The sequence below is a fragment of the Pteronotus mesoamericanus genome, unplaced genomic scaffold (assembly GCF_021234165.1).
Source record: "Pteronotus mesoamericanus isolate MK-2021 breed Mesoamerican mustached bat unplaced genomic scaffold, CSHL_Meso_final contig_230, whole genome shotgun sequence".
Lineage (NCBI taxonomy): Eukaryota > Metazoa > Chordata > Mammalia > Chiroptera > Mormoopidae > Pteronotus > Pteronotus mesoamericanus.
This window is the reverse complement of record NW_026555096.1, coordinates 919,515-945,661: the sequence shown is the minus strand read 5'-3', so window position 1 is coordinate 945,661 and position 26,147 is coordinate 919,515. Positions and strand designations below refer to the sequence as shown.

General features: G+C 44.7%; 1 protein-coding gene across 1 annotated transcript in view; it reads right to left on the bottom strand.

The window, feature by feature from the left end:
* The window catches only part of DRGX (dorsal root ganglia homeobox), a 31,281-nt gene extending 5,359 nt beyond the window's left edge, over positions 1-25,922 (bottom strand). Inside the window, exons 1-5 of the mRNA XM_054572334.1 lie at positions 25,889-25,922; positions 21,555-21,652; positions 20,511-20,612; positions 17,383-17,561; positions 17,188-17,300 (exon numbers count right to left, since the gene is read on the bottom strand). Of these exons, the coding sequence (XP_054428309.1) occupies positions 17,188-17,300; positions 17,383-17,561; positions 20,511-20,612; positions 21,555-21,652; positions 25,889-25,922 (526 nt within the window). The remainder of the gene's footprint in view (positions 1-17,187; positions 17,301-17,382; positions 17,562-20,510; positions 20,613-21,554; positions 21,653-25,888) is intronic.
* Between the last annotated feature and the right edge of the window lie 225 nt (positions 25,923-26,147).

Genomic DNA, 26,147 nt, shown 5'->3' with positions numbered 1-26,147 from the left:
GTACGGAAGCCTCACAACCAAGGAGTTAAAGAAACAACATTCATTCAGACTTGTTGGAGAGGCGGAGAGAGGCAGCCAAAGCAGAGAGGATGTGCGGCAAGGCAGCAGCTGGAGAACCAAGCGGTACCACATTTGCATGTGGATAAACCAGGAGGAACACCTGGGGAGCGAGACAGGATGTGCAACCCAGGGTTCCAGCTCATGAAAAGAAAGCCTCAAAAACTCTGGAGGTAAAAACCTGTGGGGTTTACACTGGCAGAAACACCACCAAGCTTCACAGGAGCATTCATTGGAGAGATCCACAAGGTCCTAGAACATACACAAACCCACCCACCCAGGAATCAGCACCAGAAGGGCCCAATTTGCTTGTGGGAAGCAGGGGAAGTGACTGAAAGCTGGCTGAGAGCCAAGCAAGCGGCATAGTTCCCTCTCTGACCTCACCCCTTTCAACATACAGAGCCACAATGCAGCGACCTAGGTTGCCCCACTCTGGTGAATACCTAAGGCCCTGCCCCTTACAATATAACAGGTGCACCGAGACAAAGAAATATTGCCCAAATTAAAGAACAGATCAAAATTCCAAATACAGAACTAAGCAATGAAGAGGTAGCCAACCTATCTGATTCATAGATCAAAACACTGGTAATCAGGATGCTCAGAGAAATGATTGAGTATGGTGGCAAAATAGAGGGAAAAGTGAAGTTTATGCAAAGTAAAGTAAGGCAAATATACAGGAAACCAACAGTGAAGGGAAGAAAACCAGGACTCAAATAAATGATTTGGAACAGAAGGAAGAAATAAACATTCAACCAGAAGAGAATGAAGAAACAGGAATTCAAAAAATGAGGAGAGGTTTAGGAATCTCTGGGACAACTTTAAACATTCCAACATCCGAATCATAGAGGTGCCAGAAGAAGAAGAGGAAGAACAAGAAATTGAAAGCTTATTTCAAAAAATAATGAGGGAGAACTTCCCCAATCTGGCTAAGGAAATAGACTTCCAGGAGATCCAGGAAGCTCAGAGAGTCCCAAAGAAGTTGGACCCAAGGAAGCACACACCAAGGCACATCATAATTACATTACCCAAGATTAAAGATAAGGAGAGAATCTTAAAAGCAGCTAGAGAAAAGGAGCCAATTACCTACAAAGGAGTTCCCATAAGACTATCAGCTGATTTCTTAAAAGAAATATTGCAGGTAAGAAGGGGCTGGAAAGAAGTATCCAAAGTCATGACAGACAAGGACCTACATCCAAGATTACTCCATCCAGCAAAGTTGTCATTTAGAATGGAAGGGCAGATAACATGCTTTCCCAGCCAAGGTCAAGTTAAAGGAATTCATCATTACCAAGCCCTTATTATATGAAATATTAAAGGGACTTGTCTAAGAAAAAGAAAAAAATCAAAACTATGAACAGTAAAATGACAACAAACTCACAACTATCATCAACTGAATCTAAAAAAACAAAAACCAATTAAGTAAACAACTAGAACAGGAACAGAATCATAGAAATGAAGATCACATGGTGGGTTATGAGTGGGGAGGGGGATGAGGGAGAAGAGGGGAAAAGGTATAGGGAATAAGAAGCATAATTGGTAGGTACAAAATAGACAGGGGGAGGTTAAGAATAGTATAGGAAATGGAGAAACCAAAGGGGAATATATATATATATATCCATCCATCCCATGGAGAAGAACTAAGGGGGGGATGCTTGTGGGAGGTAGGGTGCAGGGCAGAGGGTGATAAAGGGGAGAAAAAAAAGGACAACTGTAATAGCATAATCAATAAAATATACTTTAAAAAAAGGAAAAATGTGGAACAACCAAGGCTGTCAAGACTCCTTTATGGCTCCTCCAGCTGGTGAAGACCCTTAAGGTCCTTCTCCCCAGCAACACACCTCCTCATCTCCATGGGTTGACAACCTCAGCCCATCCCAGCTGCCATGTTTTTGGCTAAGGGAGTATCACATGCTTTATACACATCCATGAGACCAGGTTTTGTCCGAAGGCTCTGCACAGGGCCTGTTGCGTGGGCGTTTCTATGGCAGGGCAGCAGACCCTGAGAGATGCACCCAAGCCAACAAAATTCTTTGGCATACAGCCCCTCACAGGTGTCACCCTCTTTCCTCATCTACACCCTAAGTCTGAACAGTAGCCCAAATGTCCATTACAGAGACCGATGCTTATAGGTGGACTCCTAAACATCTAAACAATCACATGGAAGATTGCTGAAAATGAACGTGTGGGAGTCACCTTCTCTTTGTCCTGCCCTTACTTTGATGGTGCAGACCTAGAATGTAGATAGGGGCAAGACTGAGAGAGGCGATCTGTACAAAAGACAAGATCAAAAGCAAACAAGGAGACAAATCTAATGCAATGATACTTATCAAGGAAAATTGTAAAGTCTGTGATCTGTGTTCAGGGATCCAACTGCACAGAGGGGGACATGGCTCATAAATAGAGCATGTAGTCAATAGAACTTCACAGTAAGCTCACTGTGACATCATTTGGTTGTGGGTTGCCTTAACAGAGAAAGGACCTGTAGAAAAAAAGGAGGATAAAGTTCTTTTCCCTTCTGTCATGGTCAGATCATCGGAGTAAGAGGAGGAGAGGAGAGAGGGGAGGGGAGAGAGAAGGGAGGGAGGGGGGTGTGAAAAGTAAATAGCTGGGACAATTTACTTGAGTTGATTCCAAGGCACAATAGATATGAGGTAACAGCTTCCATCTTACTAGGTACAAAGGGTGGAATAGAAGCAATGGATGAAAGAGCAAGAGGGGTTTTCTTTTCTACCATCAGCATGCTATTCATACGCAGTGGGCTTTCTCTGGGAGTGATGGATTTGTGGTCATAATACCCTGAAGCCCCCTTGACATGATGTTGTAGAGAACTTTGTGCACAGTATGGACTATAGTGGACAACTGTTTAAATAAATCCCTTTTAACACAAAATGAGCATTTTAAGAGTGCAATGTAAACTATGAAGCTGAGTTTTTCTTCCAACTTTAACATATGTTTTCAGAATTTCAATGATTGAAATTAAATATAAATTGTCCAATAACCAGTATCTCTCTAACTCCTATAACCAATTTTAACAAAGAAAAAATTTTTTCCAAAAATAGGATCTTTATAAAACTAACTCTTTTTTCTCCATAATTTCACAGTACAAGTAGCATCATCGTATTTCTCCATATGTCTTCAGCCCAAACAATTTCATCAACCTAGACAATACTGAAAACCAGAAGTTTCATCCTCTACTCAGGGCAGCAGATGAACAGTTACCAAGTGAAAACCAGACCTCAAAACACATGCATTTTGCCTATAAAGAGCACACTCAAGGCCCTCACCAAGTGCTTAAAGATTCTTCCAAGTGCACTTCTAACATAAGTTGTTTTATTTACAAGCTTGAGACAAACTAGAAAACAATGGAGCTGCCAGTGGCAGACATCTTGGTGTGTAAGAATGGGAAAAGAGACAAAAATTTATAAGACAGCCAAAAAATTCAGAACGCACAGTAATCTGGGGCCATTTGGTGTAGCGCTGGCAAAGCAGTTCGACTACTGAGGGTCTGATGTCAACACTGGCAAAGGCAGGAACTATCATGAGTGACAATGTTTGAAAAGGCCTTGAAAACCACACCACATCAGCAACTATTAGTGATGGGGTGACACTGAGCCAGCCAAAAGAGAAGTTCGGCACTCCTTTTTAATTACACCAGGGAAGTGACAAAGACACTTTAGAAAATCTTGACCCCTCAAAACCATGTTGTTATTATCAAAATCCTATAAAATGAGAGTGATATCTCTGGGGTCTGAAATCTGGTGCAGCCTACTGAGGTGGAAGGAAGTAGGTTTTGAACTTTGGCTGCTGGCTCTACCACTATAGTCATGGGGCTTCTAATCACCTTTCCAAGTTTGGTTTTCTCACCTAAGAGAGGTGCCTTCGGGAGAAATTCTCTAAAGCGCCAGATACTAAGTCCTCAAACAATTATTACTTCCATTAACCCCATACAAATTAAAGGGCAGTTCTAAGTCACAATTTATAGCTTCTTCCAATTACCAACTTGTTTCGATGATCAGCTGAAGAACTCAACTTATTCTGAAACTACCCCAAGGAGCCACCCAGGATAAGCAGTGAGATCTGCCACAGACAGTGACTGTGCTGTATGTGTCCTCACCAGTTTTGCTCCTCCCCCCTGCATTACACACAGTCCCCATGTTTCCATGGTTGTACTGGTTCCTTGGTGAAGACTTTCCTGTCTGCCAAAAAAGTAGAATAATTTATTCTGTCAATGGAATTTTCAGGGATAAGCCAAACAAACTTTAAAAAACCTCATGTTTTAATTACTAGGTTTCTCGATTTGGGGTTGTAGGAGGTTGTTTTCTTTTTTTAAACAATCAAAAAGCTATAATCATGAATGGGCTAAAAATTAAATTAGCTACAAAGAAATTCATCCCACAATGACACATAGCAACAAAAAATTCTGACTCTTTTCCCATTCTTACACACCAAGATGTCTGCCACTGGCAGCTCCATTGTTTTCTAGTTTGTCTCAAGCATGTCCTTTAACCCAATAGCCAAGTTATAGTCACCCAAAAAGAACACATTGAGGCTATGATAAAATTATATTATAGGACAATATTTAGTGCCATGAAAATTATAATAATAAAATATTAAGTTTAAAAAGCATGGTAAGTAACAGTAAGTAAATATGATGCCCTTTGGTATAAGTATATATGTGTATGTACATATATATCCATGTATACATAATATGTATACACACATAGTATATATGTGTATATGTATATGTATAGCCATGTACTGTAGCCATATGGGATCATAGGTGTATATGTACATCTATAAATTTATTTAGAAATAGAAAATATTTACAAATTTAAACTTTTTAATTTAAAATTTTAAAATTTACAAGTAAGTCATGAAATACATAAATTTATTAGAGATATATACCTATAAATGGGAACAAATGTACCATTACCAAATATCCACAGTGGTTGATTCTGAGTACTAAGTTATGAATGATGTTTATATTTTTCTTTGTATTTCATTGTCTTTTCCACTCTCTCTGAACATTGCTTTAAAGGCATGTCCTTTTTGTGGCTCGTGATTACCCTTCTCCTCTCTTTTGGATGGTGGGAATAGAAGAGAGGACCGCTGAAGTCGCTAAAGAATAAAGATGTTCTCAGCGCTCTACTGAGACTCCATGACTGCTAATAGCATCAGTCTACACTAGAGTTATTAATGGGTGCTTCATGGAAAACCCATCAGGAACATTTGGTCCATTTTCCATTCTGCAGGGTTCAAAGTCAGTGAGTCTGTTTGCATAGGGTGCCTTTGAAAGGCCACAACTTCTCTGTCTATCCCACCAACATACCATCATCAAAATCTGCAAGAGACCCATCTGGCCACTAAATGCAGCCTGAAAATTGTGTTGTTTGGAGAACGTAATACCTCCTGGACACTAAATTAAAACACACAATCAGATTTCCATTAAGTTACAGCAAAGTCTGCTGAATTGATCTAATCAGCCTACATTCCTATATGACATCATGCTTGAAAGGCTTGGCCTGAACATAAATACTTAATGTAATAAATACAGTCTGAAATATTTGATCTCCTTGGAAGTTTAATTGATCTACTATAGAGACGGACAGAAAAAAAATTAGGTTAATTCTGTCTCATCTCTGTGATGGCACATTTTCATCCTAGAGGCAAATGAGCTACAACTTTGGTTACAGGTAGACCTCTTGCACACTGATTTCTGGTTGAATGTTCAGATGAAAGGTACAGAATTGAACAAGGAAACGGGTGTGTGGGTTTATGAAATGTTTAACACAAGTTCTGTAGCTCATTGTTTTTGCTTTATAGTAAAACAAATAAACATTTTTGTGAATCATAAAATATGTTTTATGACTCACAAGGAGCATTTGAATGGGAATGTTGGTACAATGCCTACAATATTTAACCATAGATTTTTAGATGCTGCGGCTAATTGTGCTCATCAATAATCAAACTCACAAGGTCAAATTCATGTCCAGACATCTACCATGGAACTCCTGAATTACTTTCTCCTGTCCCTGTTTCATGTTTCTTATTTCCTTTTTACCATTAGTTTATTTTTGTGCCCAGCTTGCCTCCCAAACTGGCCATAAGTGCTCTTTGCCTATCCTCGCCCCAAGCTCCTGATCCCAAAACTAAAATGTCCCATTTGGTATAAATATTTGAAAATTTGGGGAAGGGAGAAAAGGAGGGAGGAGCTATCTTTCCTGACCAAATTGACATATTTTAGTTCCTCCAAGTTGCCATTTCCAGGTTCCAAGCTTCCTCTATACCCCTCAATAGTAAGGAAAATTGCAGTGCTGACAAAGTTACCAATCTGCTTAATGTCAAGCACCTCAGGTTAATCTGGCAGGTTATTCTGGTTGAATTGATAGTAAATCCCACCCTTGTCTTTATTCCAGGTATCACTGTACAGCCACTGTCCCGACATCTGCTTATTCACTCGGCAAATGTTTCTTGGAGGGAGTGGGTTCACCTACCATTCCTTTTGCTGTGATTTTGTCCAGGAGCCAGCACCAGGCCCCCATTTCAGCCTGGATGTCTCTGAAGTGGCAAACGATAATGACAGCACCCAGATCTAAGGACCTGGTGCATTCAGAGAAGCAGCAGGAACATGAGTCTTGGGTAGTCCGATACCAGTTACCACTGCCTATTTCTGCCAGCAGCAGCCAGAACTCAGATGGGCAGGCAGATCCTCCTGCTACCTCTGGGCCCAGGCCAGAAATCTCTGCTCAGCTCCCTGCACTCCAGGGCCCCATTGATTAGCAGGAAGGGCAAACCCATCAGCACCCATAGGAAATGGCTTCTGGAAAGTGAGTTGCAGTTTTTAAAGCCAGAGAATGACAGCAGGTACCTGTAAAAGGAACAGAATCAATACAGGGTATGGGGGCTAAAGGGCATGACACCTGGATCCCTGACTTGTCCTACCTCTGACAGACGTACTGTGTGATTTTAGGCAGTCCTAGTCCTTTCTCTGGGCATCAGTTTTCCTCACTGAGTCCTGGAAAAATAGTGGTAACATACTCATCAAGGAGATTCCTTACACCTCTTCCTGACATCAGCTCAGCATGAAGGGGGGTTTGGGCTGACCCAACCACTTCTCTTGTAAACCTAAACATGATCATTATCATAATCCCAATAACAATCTCCAGCACCTACTGGATAGGGTGCCTATCTGTGCCAGGCACAGGTACACATCCTATCAACCACAAGCAGTATTGGGGATAGTCATACTGATCCTCATTTCACAGATATGGAGACTAGGGTCCACCTTAAATTGAACCTATAACAAGAGGAAGGCATTTATGGGCCATGGCTGCTTTGGCTTCAGAGCCTGTGCTCACCATGAGGCCACGCCATCATCCTCTCCCAGGACCACAGTTCCACCAGCCTTTCTTTAGCATACCAGCCCTGCCAGTCTCAGTCCTTTTGCTCATGCTGTCCTCTCTGCATTGGCCAGTGTTCATGCCCACTGGACAAGTCCTGCTCCTCTTCCAAGCCCAATTCAAGCATCTCCTCCAGGAAGCCTTTCTTATTCCCCAGACTTTGTGTGACCTTATTGGTCTCTAAGACAACAGATGACTATGTCACATGAGATGGAATTTTTTTGTCCTACTTGTCTCTCTAAGCTCATCCCCAGCCTGAAAACCCCTTAGGGGAGGGATGGGTCTAATTTATCACCAGACAGCCTCTGGCTCAGAGTCAGACAAAGTGAGGTTCTCAGTAGGTGCTGTGGAGAATAGGAGGTCCCAGTAGTTTCTGGGGTCCAGCAAGTGGCCAGTGGTACAGGGCCATGGCCATAGACTGGAGTCTCCCAAGTGATTCTTGTGTTACAAGCCTAGACCAGCATGACCTTCTTTCCTTCTTTACCCAAATGCCACTACCTTTTACTCTGCACCAAACTCTGTGTTAGAGGCAGAAGTGAGTGACTTGGAAGGATCTCGAGGTGGCTCAGATATTGCCAGTTCCCTGAACATGCTTATAGTCAAGACTGGGAAGCAGGGTTGGTTCAAACACAAGTACCCCAGTTCAAGTCATGAAGCCAGAATACACTTGGTATCTGCGCCAAAGAGGGCCTTCAGTGAACCACCCTCCCAGTATTCACACCCAGGTGCAATCCCATTCACTTGAGTCTGGGCTGACTCTGTGACCAGCTTTAATCACTAGAATGCAGTGAAGCAGCACTTGTTCTGAGAGTAAGCTTTAAGAAGGCCTGGCATCTCTCTTCTTACACCCTTGGAGCCCAGCCACTCTCCAACCCCTTCCTGTAGGCTTGCATGAGGAGAGAGAGCTCCCAGCCTCCCAGCATCCCTGCCTAGGCACCAGACACAGAGGCGATCCCTTCTTACATGGACCAGCCCCAGCTGCCACCTGACTGCAACCTCAGGAGACCCAGGAAAAGCAGCAGGAGCACTGCCTGGCTGAGCCCAGCCAGTCCTCGTATCGGGAGAGATAACAGAACAGCTGGGCAGCTCTGCTACTGCTCTTATTATACTAAATTTTAGGATAAATTAAAATAATACTGAAGCGGGAATGGAGATTTTTTAGAAAAAAAATCACAAGCCAATCTCCTTATAACCATAGATGCAAAAACCCTAAAAGAAATTAGGAAGCCAAGTTCAACTATCTATAAAAAAGATAACTTGTCACATATAATTTGGGTTTATTCCAGGAATGCACAGTTGGTTTTACATTAAAAAACTAATCAATGTAATTTACTGTATTAATATATTGAGAAAGAAAAATCATGTGATCATCTCAATAGCAGCAGAAAAGTATATGATGAAATTCAACATCCATTCATATTCATGATCTTTTAAAATAATAATAAATAATAATTAAACAACAGCTCTTAATAAACTAGGGCAAGAAGAAAATTTTTTAGTTGATACTAGATGTCTTTAAAAAAAGACAGCAAATACAATTGTGAAACCCTGATAATTTTCCCATGAGACTAAGACTAAAGCAAGGATTGGTCACAAAGACCACATATTGTATGATTCCATTCATATGAAATATCCACAATAGCAACTGCAAAATGTCCACAATCTATAGAGACATAAAGATTAGTGGTTGCCTGGGTCAGAGGAGTTGGGGGAAATGGACAGTGACTGCTAATAAATATGGGGTAATGAAAATGTTCTCAAGTTGACCATAGTGCTCATTGCACACCTCATTAAATATACTAAAATCATTGAGTTGTACACTTTAATGGATGAATTGTATGTTATGTGAATTATTATCAATGAAGCTTTTATTAAAAATAGAATAAAGCAAATAGACAGTTACCACCATTTCCATTCAATACTGTACTGGAGCTTCTGGTTGGCATAGTCAGACAAGAATTTAAAAAATGGATTGGAAAGAGAGAGACAAACTGTCTTGATTTAGAAATGATCTGATCTTGTAAGTAAACTATCAAAAAGAATCTACAACTAAACCTCATTATAGAGATCAATCTTGCAAACATATGCTGAGCCGAATAGGACAGACATGAAAAATACATACTGTATGATTCCAATTATATGTATATTATATACATATTATATATACACATATATAAAGTTTGAAAAGATCAAGATTAGACAATGGTGCTTCAGAAAGCCTGCTTTGGAGCTTGCCAAAGTTATACCTATATTTCCATAAAAGTCAGCACAGGATTTCATTTAGGGGGAGGAAAGTGATGGGAGCAGAAAGGGGCACAAGAATTTAGGGATTTGGGGGGTACAGGCAAAGTCCCTGAGGGTGGTTATATAGGTGCTTAAAATCATCCATTCATTCATTAATCATTAATGTATGTTCTATGAAGTGTTTCTAATGATTATTATATTTCAAAATAAAGCAATTTTTGTTTTTAAAAATTGTGTTTTTTTAAAAATCATAACACTAAGCGAAAAGTGATGAAAGAGGAACAGGGGCATGTGTAATGCTTTCAGAGGGCTCAGAGGAGGAAGAGGTTGTCACTGTCTCCGAGTTTCACCTTGGTGGTAAATTTTTATTGGCCAATAAAGCCCTTGCAGTCTCAGAATGTGGACAGTGTGCCCTGGCCTGGAAGCCCAAGGGCCAAGGGGAATGTGAAACAGGGAGGGCATGTTCTTGGCTACCTACAGGGCCTTGTCCTCAGGAAGGACATGGCAAGACCCTGTCTCATAAGTACACACCCTGCCCTTCTCCTCCCCTGTTCTCACACACATAATGCAGGCCCAAGACTGCCTCTCCAATTGCTAGCCTCCACTGAGCACCATTGCATGCCAGCACCAAGGGCGATGCATCACACACCCTGTGCCTCAGTCCTCACAGCCTCCAAGTCCTGGATTGACCCAGCTCAGCCATGGAGGACAGGTACGGCCAGAATACCAGTTGCAGCCTGTCTACCTCAAGGCTCCTCACAGCCCAGGCCTCATTTGGGACCGCTGGAGCCATCTCACTTCCCCAGGAGGGAGATGGAGAGAGGAGGATAAGAAGGGGTTGGACCTCATTCCCTTGGTTCTACTCCTGTTCTCTTACCTCAGGCCTAACCCAAGGGGGCCACACCAGGGACTGAGTGTCCCCACAGACCCTCCTTGCCTAGCAGGTTGCCCCACTCTTCCTCCTGCCTGCTCTGTTTAAGAAAAGTCAGCCATGATATTTCTGCCCAGCTCCTGAGGAGAGCTGTGACTCGGGGTTTGAGTGTGGACTGAGCCGTGAAAGCTCTCCCCTGGAATGTATATTTAGTCTCCACCTCACACCCAACTCTCAGAATCACAGGTTAGAGGCAGCCGGGCTAAGTTCACCAGGAAACAGGCTTCTGCTGACTGTGGCTCTTCTGCCCCCAACACGCCGCCCATCCTGTGGCCAACACTTCCCCTGAACAAACCCAAGCACCTCCCTTGGTCATTAATCCTCCTCTGTATTAATGAATTGTGAACACAAGGTTGGCCATTAAGATAGTGCAGGAAAATTCTTTGTGTTGCTCTTTGTCTGGACACCCACTATTGTTATGGAAACTCTCTCTGCATGGGGTAGGATCCTGCTCACTTTTTATTTGAGAGTTTCCATGACACAGCCAATCGTGGAACATATTAACTGCATGCCTGGCCAGGACGAGTCCTCTCTGACCAGGCCAGAGTGTAAAGCACATGGCAGCCTGCAAAGTCCCAGGGAAGGACTGGGTGCCTGACAAGGAAATCCCACAGGGAACAGGGAGGAATCCTCATCACTGCCAAAAATTGGAACAGTGGGAGCTATAAGGAACAAGAGAATGTCAGTTGCAATAAAGTTTAGAGAAATGAGAGAAGTCTGGGAAAAGCAGGCATTTCATTGAGTCCTTTACGAGTGAATGGGTCCCAGTAATTTGGAAATGAGAATGGAGGAATCTGGTTAATATAAATAATAGTGTTTCTTGAGTACCTCTCATGTACTACACACAGAGGGCCTCAGGTGTTCTAACTCATGTGCTCTTCATTCACTTCTATGAATCCAGTCCTAGGATGAGCAGAGCTCCACTTTATAGAAAAGGAAGCAGAGAGAGAAAATTCCAGTATTTTTCAAGATGTACATGGCTAGTGAATGAAGAATGAGGATTCTCATAGGCAGGCCACCCAGAGTTCTTGTTTGAAGCTACTGTGCTAGTCGGCTGCTTGATAATTAAAGGATAATTAAAGGAGGAAACCCCCACAAGTGCCTCGTTTTCAATTACCTTGCTCTGTTCCCAGTAGGCAGATTCCTGGCCTGAGGTAGCCAGCTGCCCCACTTCCTAATGGGGCAGCCTGATGCCCATCTGGGGGACTGTGCAGCAAGAGCCTAGAGGCTGGTCTGCCACAGCTCCCAGTGGGCACACTCTGCTTCACCAGTCACCCTAGAAGGATGCTGCCCCCACCTCCACCCCTTCTCTATGCCTGAGCAGCCCTGCTGACCTCTCCAGACACTTCCCTCGGAGCACAGGCGGCCTGCACACCCCAACACTGAGACTGTTACATAAACAGACTCAGTGCTCCTTTCAGACCCTGACCAAGCTGGAGGCCCCAGAGGCAGAATGCATCCCCCAGCACAGAATAACAGTGCTGTGGCCAAGAGCAAAGCTCCATGTCTCTGTCATCACTCCCTTGTTAGAGGCAGAACCACAAAGTTGAATCTGTGGCATGTGCTGTGGCAGTTCTGAGCTAGGTAGACTATCCAAATACAGGGTAACTTCCAGTTTGATCTTGGTTTTCTCCAGCTCTCCAGATGCTTCCAAACATCAGGGCCCTGCTTACAACACATATCTTCAAGGAATCAAAGTTATTCTATCTAATTTTCTAAGAAAAGACAATCTGGAGTTTCCTGTTGCTGACTTCTCAGTCTGTGTGCTAAAACTCAGCAAAGTGGCTGTTCCCCTTCACATTTTCTGGGTTACTTTCTTCCATGATATAAAGATTCTAAAGCAGAGCCTAGATCCACTGGCATATTCTGGGCCGCAGTCACGAACTGACAGGGCCCAGCTTGCTCACCCCACTCACCTGGGAAGCAGAGCTTGGCATCACTGCACAAGCAACTCTGTGCTCTGGAGTCCAGTGGTTGGGGCCTCTGGAGCATGTATCAGCACCTCTGATCTGCCACTGCCTGTTCTTTTCCTCCCCACGGGGCTACCTGCTCAGACACTGACAGCCATTATTCCAAAAGCACTCTCATTTTCAGAGCCCATTCAAAACCAAATAATTTCTAGCAAGTGCATTTGACTTCCCATAAAACTACATTAAATGACCTAAGGACTTCAAGGATCACTACTTTAAAAACTCAGAAAACTGTAACTCAGTGAACCCCAAGTTAGCCCACAAACACTCCTGGAGACTCTCTCAGTACTTCCCAGGCAAAGACTTCACATCTGTCACAGCAATGCCTAGAACCAAAAGACCAGAACCCCAACTCAGAGCCCTTCAAGTTGTAACTGTATATAACGTGCCCAAGCCTTGAGTTCTGGGACCACTAACTGGGGTGGTCCTAATGCCCCTGGGGGAACTGATCCCACCCTGGCAGCACTGCATTGTCCTCATAATCTGGCCAAGTGCTGGTGCAGCCGGCAGGCTCTGCTTGGGCCCTCAGGTCTGGGATGAAGACTGGGGAGCAGCACTTAGAGTGAGGTCTCCTGTGAAGCCAGAACCTTGAACCAGAACCTTGAACACTCACTGTCTTCAGTCCAGGGCTATGTGGTCCCTCTAGGACTACAAATCCTAAGGAAGGAGACACCAAGCTCTGGTTTGGGTCTGGGAGCTGAAAATCACTTTGATTTATTTCTTCTGAGTATTTGCAAGTTGCCGCAGGCCTGGAAGAATGGATTGGAATCTCCAGGTTGGAAAGAGTTATGGTGCTCAGCTCACATTAGTCCTGGTAGTCCTGGGTGAATCTCATAGCTGTGGACTCAGAGCTGTCCATACTTGCTGGAAAGAAGCAGGGTGGGGATCCAAGGCCCCTATCAGCAGTGCTCATTCAGAAGAATGAATGAATAAATGGTGTTGGGAGGAAGGGGCACATCAGGATCCTATGGAGAATAGCCTAGACCCCAAAGGGGAAACCTAGCTGAATAAGTGATGTGTTAGCAAGTGACCTTGCCTCCCTGAGCCTCAATTTCTCATTTGTGAAAGGAATGATGAGCTTAGAAGCCCAGAAGGGTGTCTTCTAGAACCATCTGCATGAGCCTCCTCCCAGCCAGCTACAGCAGTCCCCTAGTTGGCCAGCAGCCCCTAGGATGTTCAGGCTGCAGAGAAAGAGAGCTTGGTTCAGCCACCAGCTCTGCCAGCATCTGGCTTTCCAGCCACCTCTGAGGGTGCAGTTAAAGTGATGGAGGCTGGATTATAGTCCAGAGATCGCTGGCACTGAGCCAGATCCTAGAAACTTGAGGTTGGTCCTCCATTGGGCCCAAATTGGGCTATGTACTTAATTTCTGTTGCTTGGGGAAGTGACAAGATGTGGGCTGCAAAAGCCAGAAAGCCATCCTGGCCCCAGACCACTTTACAAATGTGCCACAAAACCACTGAGTATTAAACCCAGGGGTGTTTATAACCTGACTTGCAGGTACACATTTCTCACCCCAGGTCCAAGGCAGAGGCTGGGTTCCCCAAGCACCTCTCCAGAGACTGCTGGACTCACCTGGTCTGAAGTGGGGCTGCGCTGACCAGTGAACTCACAGGCAGCCCCAGAAACTTCCAGCTCAGAGTACCTCCCTTCTGAAAGTGCCACCACATGGGGTCAGGCACTTATAGAATGCAGAGATACTCCACCTGATGCCAGCCATTATCTCAGAGCAACTGTGTAACCATGGAGCCCTTTCTGTATAATTCTGCTTTTAGAAGAAAATAGAACTACAGCACAAGACCACTGGCAGATCACAGAGGAGGTTTTCAGTAACTGCTCATTTTCCTCCCTTTCCAACATGACTTAACTTACCAGCTGCTCAAAGAGGCAAACCAGGAATGGGCCATGGTGGTGAGAGGATCCGGATGAGCCACTGCAGTAGAAATACTCTGAGGGGAGGCCCAAGGAGGAACACAGGGAATGTACACAGGGAATAGGACACAGAAAGCAGAAATGGGAACGGGCAGAAGAAAACCCGCTCTTGCAGAATGGCAGGTCACAGGCCATTCAGATCAAGAATGCTCCAGTTTGGTCCCACAGACTTGGAGGCAACATTTGAAAGATGGGACCATTTCAAATGAAAATCCATATTTCCAGTTTCATCAAAATTCAATAGTTCTGGCAATGCAGTGTCCCTGTTCCCACTGGCCACAGTCAGCTGGCTTGAGTAACAGTGGACCCTTGAATGGTAAATGCTGCCCAGTCTTGATCCCAGGATGCTTTTTACCATGTTCCTCAAAAAATTGTTTCTGACAATAGAGCAGTATGCCTTTTCCCCAAGTCTTTCTCAAAAGAGGGAAAATGACAAATAGACCAAGATGGCCATATTTTTCAAGAAACATGAGTGAGAGAGTTCATTTGTATTGAGGAAACAAAGGAAATGGGTATGCATGCTCACTGCACCCATAGTCTGCTGGCTCTGGAAACATCTGCATGTGTCATCTGCCCCAATATGCTTGACCCTCTGACTACAGTTAGGAGGAACTTCTCACAGGGACATGCAGGATGCCCAAGCAATGCCACCACAGTACACAAAGATGCTCCCCCGTTTGGTAAGCACACCATGATTTCTGTCACCTCTGCAGGTTCCTGCGCACCCCAAGCCCCCACTACTGTGGCAAGGGTAACCTCAAAGGAAAGTGTGTTTCCAGTGAGACAGGCACTGTGCAGGACCCCTGGAGTCAGTGAGAAAGGCTTAGGGAAGGGCCGGGGTATGGGAATGAGGGAAAAAAGGAGGGCTGACAGTTTTACCAGCCCCTCCCTCTAGTCCCTGCCTTTGTCCTGGGTCAGGGTGTGGGAGGCACAAGTCCCTGCTGTCTCCCTGTCAATACTGCCTTCAGCCTCCCTCAGGTGCTATCCTGCCCTACCTGCCTGACAGTGTGGCTCTCTAGATTGCTGTTCAGCCACCACAGCCTCCACCAAGATCTCAGTTTGGTTAGCCAAAGATCCCCACAGGCTGCCACAGGAAAGAGATATGGGAATCACCTCCAATTCATGAGTCTGGAGTAGGAAAGCAAAGAACATTTGTAAAAAAAAAAAAAAAAAAAAAAAAAAAAAAAAAGACAGCTCCTCTCAGGAACAGAATTAACCCTCACTAAAGCAGAGAGGATTTGACAGGCAGACACAGGACTGCTCCTCTGGCTAGACCAACCAGCTCCTTGGCTGATACCCAAGTCCTGCTGGTAATCTCCTTCCAGAAACCCCTTCCAGTTGGCTGACTCCACCTCTGTAGTTCCCTTTAAGCCTATTATGTCCTGCAGATATGTCCTAAGGACACTCTAGGGGGGCTGTATGTGGCCTCCTGAGTGCACAGTCACTGTAGCTGAAGGAAGTGCTAGGAGGGTGCAAGGCCCAGAGTTGGATGACGCCAAGCCTCATCCACTTATACCCAGCTAGCTGGACCGCCTAGAAGTGGCTCTGGGCTTTGGAGCTCCATGTCTTACATCAAAAAGTCCAAATCCAGAAGCATGACATTCAGGCCCTTCAAGCTCTGGCCCCTGCCAGGTACCTCCACCTATCTCTGGACACTCTCCCGTGGGTACTCAAAATACCCACCAGTCTCTAGAAAAGCCTGGTTTTCCATCCCCAAACCCTCCACCTCTGCCGTGCATTATTTGCATGTACTGTTCCTGTGCCCAGAATGCCTTTCTCACCCTTCATGAAACTCCTGTGGAGATTCCATCAGCCATCATCATGAATGAATGCCCTCAATCATCCCCTAGACTCTGACACAGGACAAGCAGGGGACACCCTGGGGGCCTGAGCCACCACTTATTATCAGGAAAAAGCCTACAGTGGCACCTGCACCCCTACCTCCCAGACCCCCTTGTGACAGTCAAGGCCCCAAGGGAACACTAACACTGACTCCCCCAGACCCCTTCTGGGATCCAGCCCTGCTCCTGGCCACCAGTGTGACCCATCACAGGAGGAGTAGGTTTGAGGCCAGGAACTAAGAGACGACATTGGGTGGGCCCATTCGTCCAGCAGGGGTGCACAGAAATCCTCAAGAGACAGTCCACAAGTGTTTCTTTCTCTAGTCCTGACAAAGTGTTCCCAATGGTCTCCACCCTCCAGACAACAATAACCACTAAGAAGAGCAAATCTTGGAAAACCACAAATCCTAAGAGTGCCAGCCTCTGACATCAGGTGTTCCTGGGGTGGGCAGACAGCAAGCTCTACAAATGGAAAGGGGCTTTTGAAGATGGGATAATTGCCCCTCACAGGCCTCACCTGTGAACTGCAAGTGAGCTCCTAAAAGTGTTACCTATGACCAGGAGCAATCTATGAACACAGAGTAATCACTTTGAAATGACCACCTCTCAGACAAGCCTCTGTCAGGTGCATTTACCTTAGTTCTCAGGCCATGTGGAAAAGCAACAAGATGGCATGTGTGGAAACTGACCCTGGCTGTGGCCAGCAGAAGGAGAAAAGGAGTTGCACCAGCCCAAGGTGCAAGGATGAGCCTAATAGAGAAAGCAGGTTGGTCAGACAACCTCCAGGATCCCCAGCCAGCAAAGCCAAACTCACCTTTCAGGGAGGCAACATGTGACAGGGCCTGGGCATATGTGGCCGTATTCAGGAGGGTCCCTGGCAAGCAGGAGGGAAAGAAAGGTCCAGTGGGAGCCACTGTTCGCCCCAAGCTGGCAGAGAAAGAAAATCACATGAGTTTCCAACCCTGTATGCCCACCAGCCTTTCAAGCCCAGGAATCCAGCCAGCATCACCTCTGCTGAGCCTCCAGAGCCTCCTTCTTGTTCCGAGCCTGGTCCCCAGGGGGTGGAGAATTGACATTTCTCACAGGTGGTGACGTCACCTCTGCCATGGACTCCTTGGCTCCTGGCTCCTGGTCAGAGGCCCCTCTCTCTGTTTTCCTCCATTTGGCTCTTCGGTTCTGGAACCAAACCTGAATCCCCAGTGGAAAAACACACACAACAGAGGCAGAAAATCAGACATGAGGAGAGAACCAGAATGCAGGTGCAAACGCCTGGACTCCATTCCGTGCCCTCCTGGCTCACCTTGCAGCAGTGGGCGGGCAGAGGTACAGCCTCCCCTCACCAAAAGATCAGCCAAAGTGGTGCTCTGAACTGCAGCTGCAGACCCATGAACAGGTCTGGAAATCAGTGTAGAAGGCATGACAGGCATTTTTTAATGAGTGTTAAATCACAGAAAGTACCCAAATGCATTTCCATAGTAAAGGTAATAGTGTTGTTTTGTGTAATTTCTCAATGTATGTGAGTACAATTATTTGATGTGAAAATATTTCCTGTGGGGCAGGGGGTATCATCAACGCATTTATAAAACACTGCCTGGAGTTTTCTCATCAAAATACTCATTCACCCTTTTGTCATATTTTTCCTGAGCACCTGAGTATGTCTGGCCTAATACTTGTGATTAACCCTGAAATCATCTCTTGCACATCATGATAAGTACATGACCAGCAGCCCAATACCCTCATTAGAAACCCTGACTCTAGAGTCATTTCTGGTTTAGAATTCTGAACACCTGTGAATCTTTTTTAACGTCCACTGCGGTCCTATAAGGTAGGCACTCCTACTATCTCCTCCACTTTACAGATGAAAAAACTAAGCAGAGGATGTCAATTAACTTGCCCAAGGTCATTTGGTGGTAAGTGGCAGATCCACAATTTGAAACCCAGTGGGTTAGCTAGGAGTCATGATTCAAACTGTTCGGGGGTAATAATATTGGCCACCCCCGGCATTATGAGGAAGATTAATGCAGAGATGCATGAAGAACCTGGCACATAGTAATCCCTCACTAGGTAAACAATAGCTAATGTTTTCATTTCTGCCATCCTCAGGTTAGGGGGTAGCTTATGATTCACCTGCTAGATCTAAGTACCTTCTTAGAGGCTGGTGTAGAATTCTCTAAGCTGTAAAAAGCAAAACTGCATGTGCAGTAGGACAGCCTCATGGCACTTGGGCAGCCCAGGCCCGAGGTTTTTCCAGAGGTCAGTGAAATCCTGCTTCTCTTTACTCCATCCAGCAAAACCTCTTCCCCCTTCTCCTAGGAGGTAATTCCTGGCTTACAAAACAATGCTTGGTTAGACCTCCCTCCTATTCTGGGGACGTGCTCTCCTCCTGCCAGCAGACTGGCCCAGGAAGGCACCTGGGTCCCAAAGCTGAGCCCTCTGATGGCCACTGCACCTCCAAATTTTCATTCTCCTTTATCAGGCTTTCATTCTCTTTTTAATCTAGTTGGCTTTTAATTGCACATATCAGGAACCATTGAATAATGATTTTATCTATATTCTAAATTTAGGGCAGTTAAATGCAAAGCAAAATGCAGACACTTTCTTGCGTCTTAATTGAATGAAGGTCACAGCTATGACAACATTTAATTGAGCTATTTTTCATTATCATATTTTAATGACTTTGCACTGACAGTTCGCCTGCTTCTGAGGAAAGAGCATGATGGAGTCGTTTATTTCCCTATTTAGTTATTGTTTGACAACATCAGCTTCGATTAAGACCCTGCTTTATAGAACATTAATCATATTTGAATGAGCAAGCAGTGTAAATGTAAACACATCTCCCTTCTTGCCACCACCAAAGCCTGAAGCCAGTGTCCCCACACGCAGGCTCACTAAAAAAATTGCTTCGCAGCCATTGTCTGTTTGCATAATAGCCAACAACAGCCCTAACGACAATTCCCAGCTTTAATTGTCACCACCCCTATCTCACCCTTGCACCTTTCAGGGAGAAGTTATGATCTTCCACTTCTGAATGCTCAATAATTGTGTCATTTATCTCAATTTGCAGTTCAGTCTTTAGGCAGCTATTGGCAAGCTGGCATTAGAAAAAGAAAGGAGAGACTGCATCCTGGCCAAAGGAGATTTTCATTTCCAAATAATAATCAGTTTAATTTGCCCACATATGACCAATGATTCATGTTCAGATTTAATAATCAGGATCACATAATCTGATTATAGGGGAAATAATTTGTTTACAACCCCCAATTTACTGCTCAGAATTCCATTATCTCTCTTCAGCCATTGGTTTTTAAGAGATACTAACATGACCCAAGGGAACTGAAAGCAAACTATTATATTTCCTACAATTAGATCTTTGCATAGTCTTAACCCCAAGCCCCTACATAAAAAAGAACAGAAACAGCATGGAGGAAACCCCATATATAAAATGAATATATAATTGTGCTCAAAGAATAGCTTGCTTGGAGAGGCAGCGCTGCGGATCTGTGCCTCCTGTGCTCGGACACATCTGCTGGGCTCAATGGGTTTGTGCACTTAAAAGTAATCATCCTGTAGCTTCTAAAAAGAAATGCTGTTCAGAGACAGTCACTGCAGGCCATGCTCATCTCTGCAGCAGCCCTGTCGCTGCTGCTGTTTAAAGATTTTTAAATTGCACATGTTCTTCAGATTCACTTCTCTAAAATTGTCCTCATGCTGGGGAAAGTTAGACATAATGCAATTTCTGGAAAGCGGATCCTAACCCTGTTCCCATCTGAAAATACAGTTCTCTGCAATTGACCGGCCTTAGACCAGAGTGGTCAGAGCTGCTTTGAGAATAGCATCTCAGCTCTTTTTTATTTTTTTTCCAAAGCAAGGAAATGGATGTGCATTGATGTAATTTAGTACCTTAGAGACGCGGACAAATTAGTGTAGAACATTATCACTAGTTAATTATGAATGACCGATTAATCAACCTAATCTAATATTCCACATTATGTTGATGTTATTAAAGTGCATCATGAAAATGACAGATAGTCTTCATTTGCTTTCTTTGGCCAAATGTGCACTCTGCAGTCATGATGTCAAAAAAAAAGTTTGCCAGTTTTAATATTAGGGAGTTAAATAATTGAACAGAAGGCTCACCTGCACTCTGGCTTCTGTGAGGTTTATTTTCATAGCCAGCTCTTCTCTGGTGAATACATCAGGGTAGTGCGTCTGGGCAAAAACTGCCTCCAGAGCTTCCAGCTGGTAAAAGGAAGAAGTATTTACTAGTGAGAGGTTGTGGCTAGGTGAGAAGAAGCAGACATATATTTCAAATTTGCTAAGAGTGGTGAGGAAGTTGTTTCACAGATCAAATAGGGAAAGGAGAGAGAGAAAAGAGCTGTTTGAAAAGATCCCACAGAATTAAAATTTCAACCGCTGATAACTTAGGAGCTAAGTCTTGCTAACATCCTCAAAGTTCCCCCAAGAAGTAGAAATACAAAGAGAGGTGCAAATATTTACATACATTTACATTTAAATATATTCATAAGAATCAGAATGGAAGAGTGGCCTTATGAATTAAAGTGATCCACAAGCATTCACCATAGGGCCAGGATAAGAGAAGTAATTTGCAGCTGCCCTCTCTGTGTCAGCTACACAGAAACTGTGTAAGATGTTGGAGTCACCTTCCTGAATGTGCCAGTTTGCTCCAGAAGTTGAACAGATCTTAGAGAAGGGGCCCAGGTCCAGGAAACACAGTACCAGGTTTCCAATCATAGTCCTTCCATTTATGGGCAACAATATCTTCTACAAATCTGCCAGTTTCTTGGGCCCCAGTCTTCCCATCTACCTATCAGGAATAAGAATGTCCTACTTGCCTTCCCCAAAGGGTTATTTACAGGTTCAAATGATATCACTGACGTTAAAATTTTCCCCAAACTATCAACCATAAGCAAATGAGAGCAATCGTTATTGCCTCTTCACTTACTATCTAGGATCATAAGGTCAAAGTCTTCTGCCCTTTCCCCAAACAGATTCCTTGACACAAAAGTTGTTTAAGAAAAAAGAAAGATCTAATTAACATGATCAGTTGGCCTTATTTTAAAAGATGAAGAAGAGCAGCTAAAACTCTCTTCCTTTTTATCTTTTTTTTTTTTTTTGGAGGCAAGAAACAGCTAACTTTCAGAAGGAGAACACCATCATTACCTGCTGAAGTGTGAATGTTGTCCTGTTCCGGCGCTGTTTTCTGCGCAGGAACCCATCATCAAAATCTCCGGTAGGGTGGTTGCCAAAAGGTGCAGTGCCTGCTGGGAGCAAACAGGATCAGCCTGAGCAGATGGCCCCCCAGTCACCACACACCATCCCCCCACTACACAGGCTCATTTGGAGGCAGCAACCCATCCCCTCCAGATAGAGCCCAGACCATCCCAAAGAGTCTTCCTCTGCTCTTCTTATTAACCTCCTTCTTTCCCACTCTCTTGTGCTCTTTCTCTCTCCCAGTAATTTATGACTCCAGGCTCAACTATGCCTGTTTTATAGGGTGAGTGGCAACCTAACTTCCCAAGACAGCCAAGTTCTCTTCTTGAGAAATTCTGGACTCAGGCAGGAAGGGTCACTGGCTTGAGATAAAGCCTTCCTCTGACCTCCCGCTCCCAGCTGCACTCTGTCCGATGTACCTCATTCCCTACCTCAGATCATTTCATAGAAGCTGTTGTTTTCCTTTTGCTCACCTCTTAGTCTACTTGCCTGTGTTTCCATAAACAACAAGGGTTAAATCTGGGATCAGAGAAGAAAAAAGAACACCAATAGCTTTTCACAGCACTTCCCTCCTAGAACTTCAGGATGCAAGGAGGTAAGAAATTTATAAATAAATATTAATTATTGTTGGTCACAGCTCATCAGCATCATAGTGGATCTGTTATATAGATGTCAATAAACAAGAGATCTGCCCCAATAGTGGCTGTCCTGAATTCTGAGCAGATTTACACACGGCCATTCTCAAAAGGCACCCTACCCTCTTGCCAGGCTCATAAAGGATGCACTGCTTCTTCTTCCCTGAAAAGAAAGGCATCCTTTTCACTGTCCTTCTGGTAGCCTCCAAAGCTCCTATAAAGCCAGAACAGACATTGGCCCCAAATGTGCATTCAGATCATTTTCCAAATGTTTACCATTTACTTGACAGTCCAAAATGGCTTCTTAGGAAAATAAATGAGAAAGTTCTCATTAGCCAGTGAACACTACCTGCCATGGGCTGTGGTCTCAGAATCACTGACTCTTCAGCATTAGAAGCTGGCAAGGCACAGTGCCCAGACCACGTCCCTCAGAAGGACCTCAGTCTCAAAGAAGCAAGATATTTTAGGCTTTTAAAAATTCCATCTACTAAAGGGAGCCCCGCCTACTTAATATACTCTTCTCTCCAGTGCGACATCCTCTGCCACAATACCCCACTCTCTGCAGAAGCCTCCGTCTTCTTGTCCAAACTGCATTCTTCTTCAAAACCCTAGATGCAAATATTTTTCTCCAGATCATTGGAAGCTTAAAAGAGCACCTCACAGCAGCCTTATTTCCATTATTTTGCAGAATACCAAACTTTTTCCTTTTGATAAAAAGAACTTGACTGGTGACAATGGGATGAAATCTCTGAGGAGCTCCAGTCACAATCAGCCTCACTCTTCTAATTTACATCTGCTGCTCCACATTGGTTCACCTCCTTGTATACACATAATTCCTTAAGTGAAACACTGTGTGTCAAATTGAATCCTAAAAAAGGCTGATGTTTCATTAAATTAATAAGAACAAAGATTGACAACCTAATAGAAAAGACAAAAATATGAGAAGAAACTTTTTACTTAAAAATAAGTAGAATGGTCAATAATGCTATGAAAATGTTAAACCTTGTTGATAATTAAACAAAACAGAACAAATAATTACTATTTATGCCATGTTTTTTGGCAAAAAAATAACCCCAAAAACATCAGGGGCATCATGATTCCTAGTACAGATAAGAGTGTAATCAAACATGCATGCCATTTATCTATTTGTAGCAGCATCTACTGGTGTAGCCTTATTAGAAGGTAAATGACAATTTTCATCAATAATTTAAGTGCATCTACAGGCATTTAATCTATGAATACACTTAAAAAGGGTGACAAAGTAAAGAAAGAAGAATGTTCTTGGCAACATGATAATAATAAAAAAAAAAACTGAAACAACCAAAGTTCCCATCAGTAGACACTTTCTGCACAGCAACTGATGGAATATTACACAGCTATTTAAAAGAAGTCAGTAGATCTGTATACATCAACATGGAAAAAAATCCCAAAATGTGTATTATGCAAAGTCCTGAATGACATGGCAGTATAATCTCTGTACAAATAAAGTATATCACATACCTAGAAAATGATATAAAGGAGGTCAAAAACTTGTTTTCCTTGAAGGAATCACAAGAAACCAACAATAGGGAGTGCCTTTAGAAAAAAAGGGGAGGAGAATTCCACTTTTCAGTGTATAGGTTTCTGTTCTACTTTAATTTCCTAAGCAGATAAATGGAATCTTCTTAATTTAATATCAGAAAAATTATCTGAGAAGTGAGATTATGAACCATACTGTGCTTTCTCCTTTATGCCTCTCTAGATTAATAAAAAAATAACAATTAAAAAGCTGATAGGTTTACATTCTAAAAACCTGTTCTCAACCTTTCCATCTGCAGCAGATCACCTCCTCTCCAGCAACACTGAACACCTCTTTCTGCAAAACTGGCTTAGAAACACATCTGCAAAAAGATTTTTTTCAAAGGTTTTTAAAGGCCCATGTCCTTTTCTTCTGATTATAGCAATCAGTCAGCCTCCAGGTAGGATGTGCCTCAGGTATGGAAGTAGAGATAAGCCCACTGAGCTGGGTTGACAGCAGTAAGCAACTCAGTGTGTTGGGGCTAGAACTTGTAACAGGCTGGGCTAGAACTCCCCCTAAGTGGTTCCTGCAATCCGTGCTACCAACAGGTTTTTCCCCTTAAGTCATCCACACAGCCCACCACCTGCCAAATACCCCAGATCTCAGCCTTCTCAACTTTGACTAGAAGAGTGGGCCACTGGGTATCAATCAGTCCAAACCCAAAGTTCAGAAGTGAAAGGAAGATGCATCCACCACACATTCGGAGGGCCTCCCTTCAGGACTGGGGTACAATGTCAGGGGGTGTACCTCTCCGACCTTTCATAAAGCCAATCACGATGGGTCCTTGAAGGCAAAAGGTGGTGAAATGCAGGCAAGTGTCTGGCCTTCCCTTCTTAGAAATGCTGACCAAGCTGGTAGGTCTTAAACACTGATCCTCATTAGTCCTCTCTGGGAAATCCTACTAAACTCTTAAAAGCTTTCTTGGGAAGAACATACACTTCTGAAATCCTTGTGCGGTTGGCCAGCTAAGGCTCAGCCACTGCTCAAGGTAACCTAGGGCAAGGGGGCCAAGCATCTTCTGATGTCCTAGGTCCCTCAGTGTCTCACCACCTTTGTCCTGTCCCATGCCTCCCTGGATTTCCTTGCCTCTAAAATTCTTCCACCCACAAGTAAATCAAAGGAGTAGATTGTCAAAGACAAGTTCTGGTATTACTCCCACAGTTACAGACATCCTTCTGTCCCATGTCTGAGACTACTGCTCTGAGGAGAGTGCTGTTAAAGGGTCAGAATATGCTGCTTTGCCTTTGCCTGATGCATACTAATCTCCCCTTGTGTGGAGGATCCATTCCTGAGAATTTCTGCTCCCCTCTCCACCCTGAGGGCACCAGAGATCCAAGCTGTCCCCTTCTCACCTACGCCCACCTAACAATCCAGTGCAGAGGCTACACCAGGGATCCTGAAGTGGAATTTCTTCTAAAGCCTGGAGACTCTCAAAGACCCCAAATCCTGGCCGTGGGGCTGCCCCTAGGAGTGAGGAGTAGTTGGCATTTGAGGTCAGAAACCCAGGGAGTCACAGAGATGACGCCAGGTCAGGGCACTTGGGCCCGTGGAGTGGAGGGCTGGGCCACCCGGCTCTCGGCTCTCAGAGGGCTACGGTGACTGGGAACAGATGTCGCCTTCTCCCCCACCCCCGCCCGCCAGAAATATTGCCCTGTGCGGGTGTGAGAGCAGCCGGCAATGGGGTCGTTCCGGCTCATGGTCTGACCCAGGACAATTCGAGCCAACTCCCTGGTTCACCTTGGCTTTTTGGGATGTTTGCAAAACACCGTGAAAGATTGATGCGGCCCCCTGGGTGGCTGAGGAGGGGGGAGCGATTAGAGGCGTGACACCAGCATCTGTGCTGGGAGGACCCCGCTGGTCCCTGCGGCAAAGCCCGAAGCCGCCCCAGCTCAGACAGGGAGAGAGGTGGGAGGCAGGTGGCGAAGGGGCAGGAGGCTGGAGCCGGGTACGGGGAGGGAGCCAGGGGCACCCCTACCCGCCGTCCGGCGGCTGCACCCCCGCACCCAACAACCTGCCAGCCCCACTGCCGCTTGGGTCCGTTCTGGCAGGAGCAGGCTTTTCGGAGGTGCCCGGGAGCGGCGCTTACTCACCCTCAAGCTGTGGCGGACAGTGGAAATAAAACATCCCTGACGGCCGGATCTTCTGGACGGCCCGAACTCGGGATGGTGACCGCGGGACCTACAGGCTCGCCTGGCTTCGGCCTGGATGAAAAGCAAACATCGATCATCAAAGTCTCCCTCTGCCTGGAATCTAGTCCGGCCCCGGAGCGCACCGGGAGCTTCCCCCGGGAAAACCCCCTCCCAACGCCCTCAGCCCACTGTGGGAACTGGAGGGAAGGTGGCAGCGCCG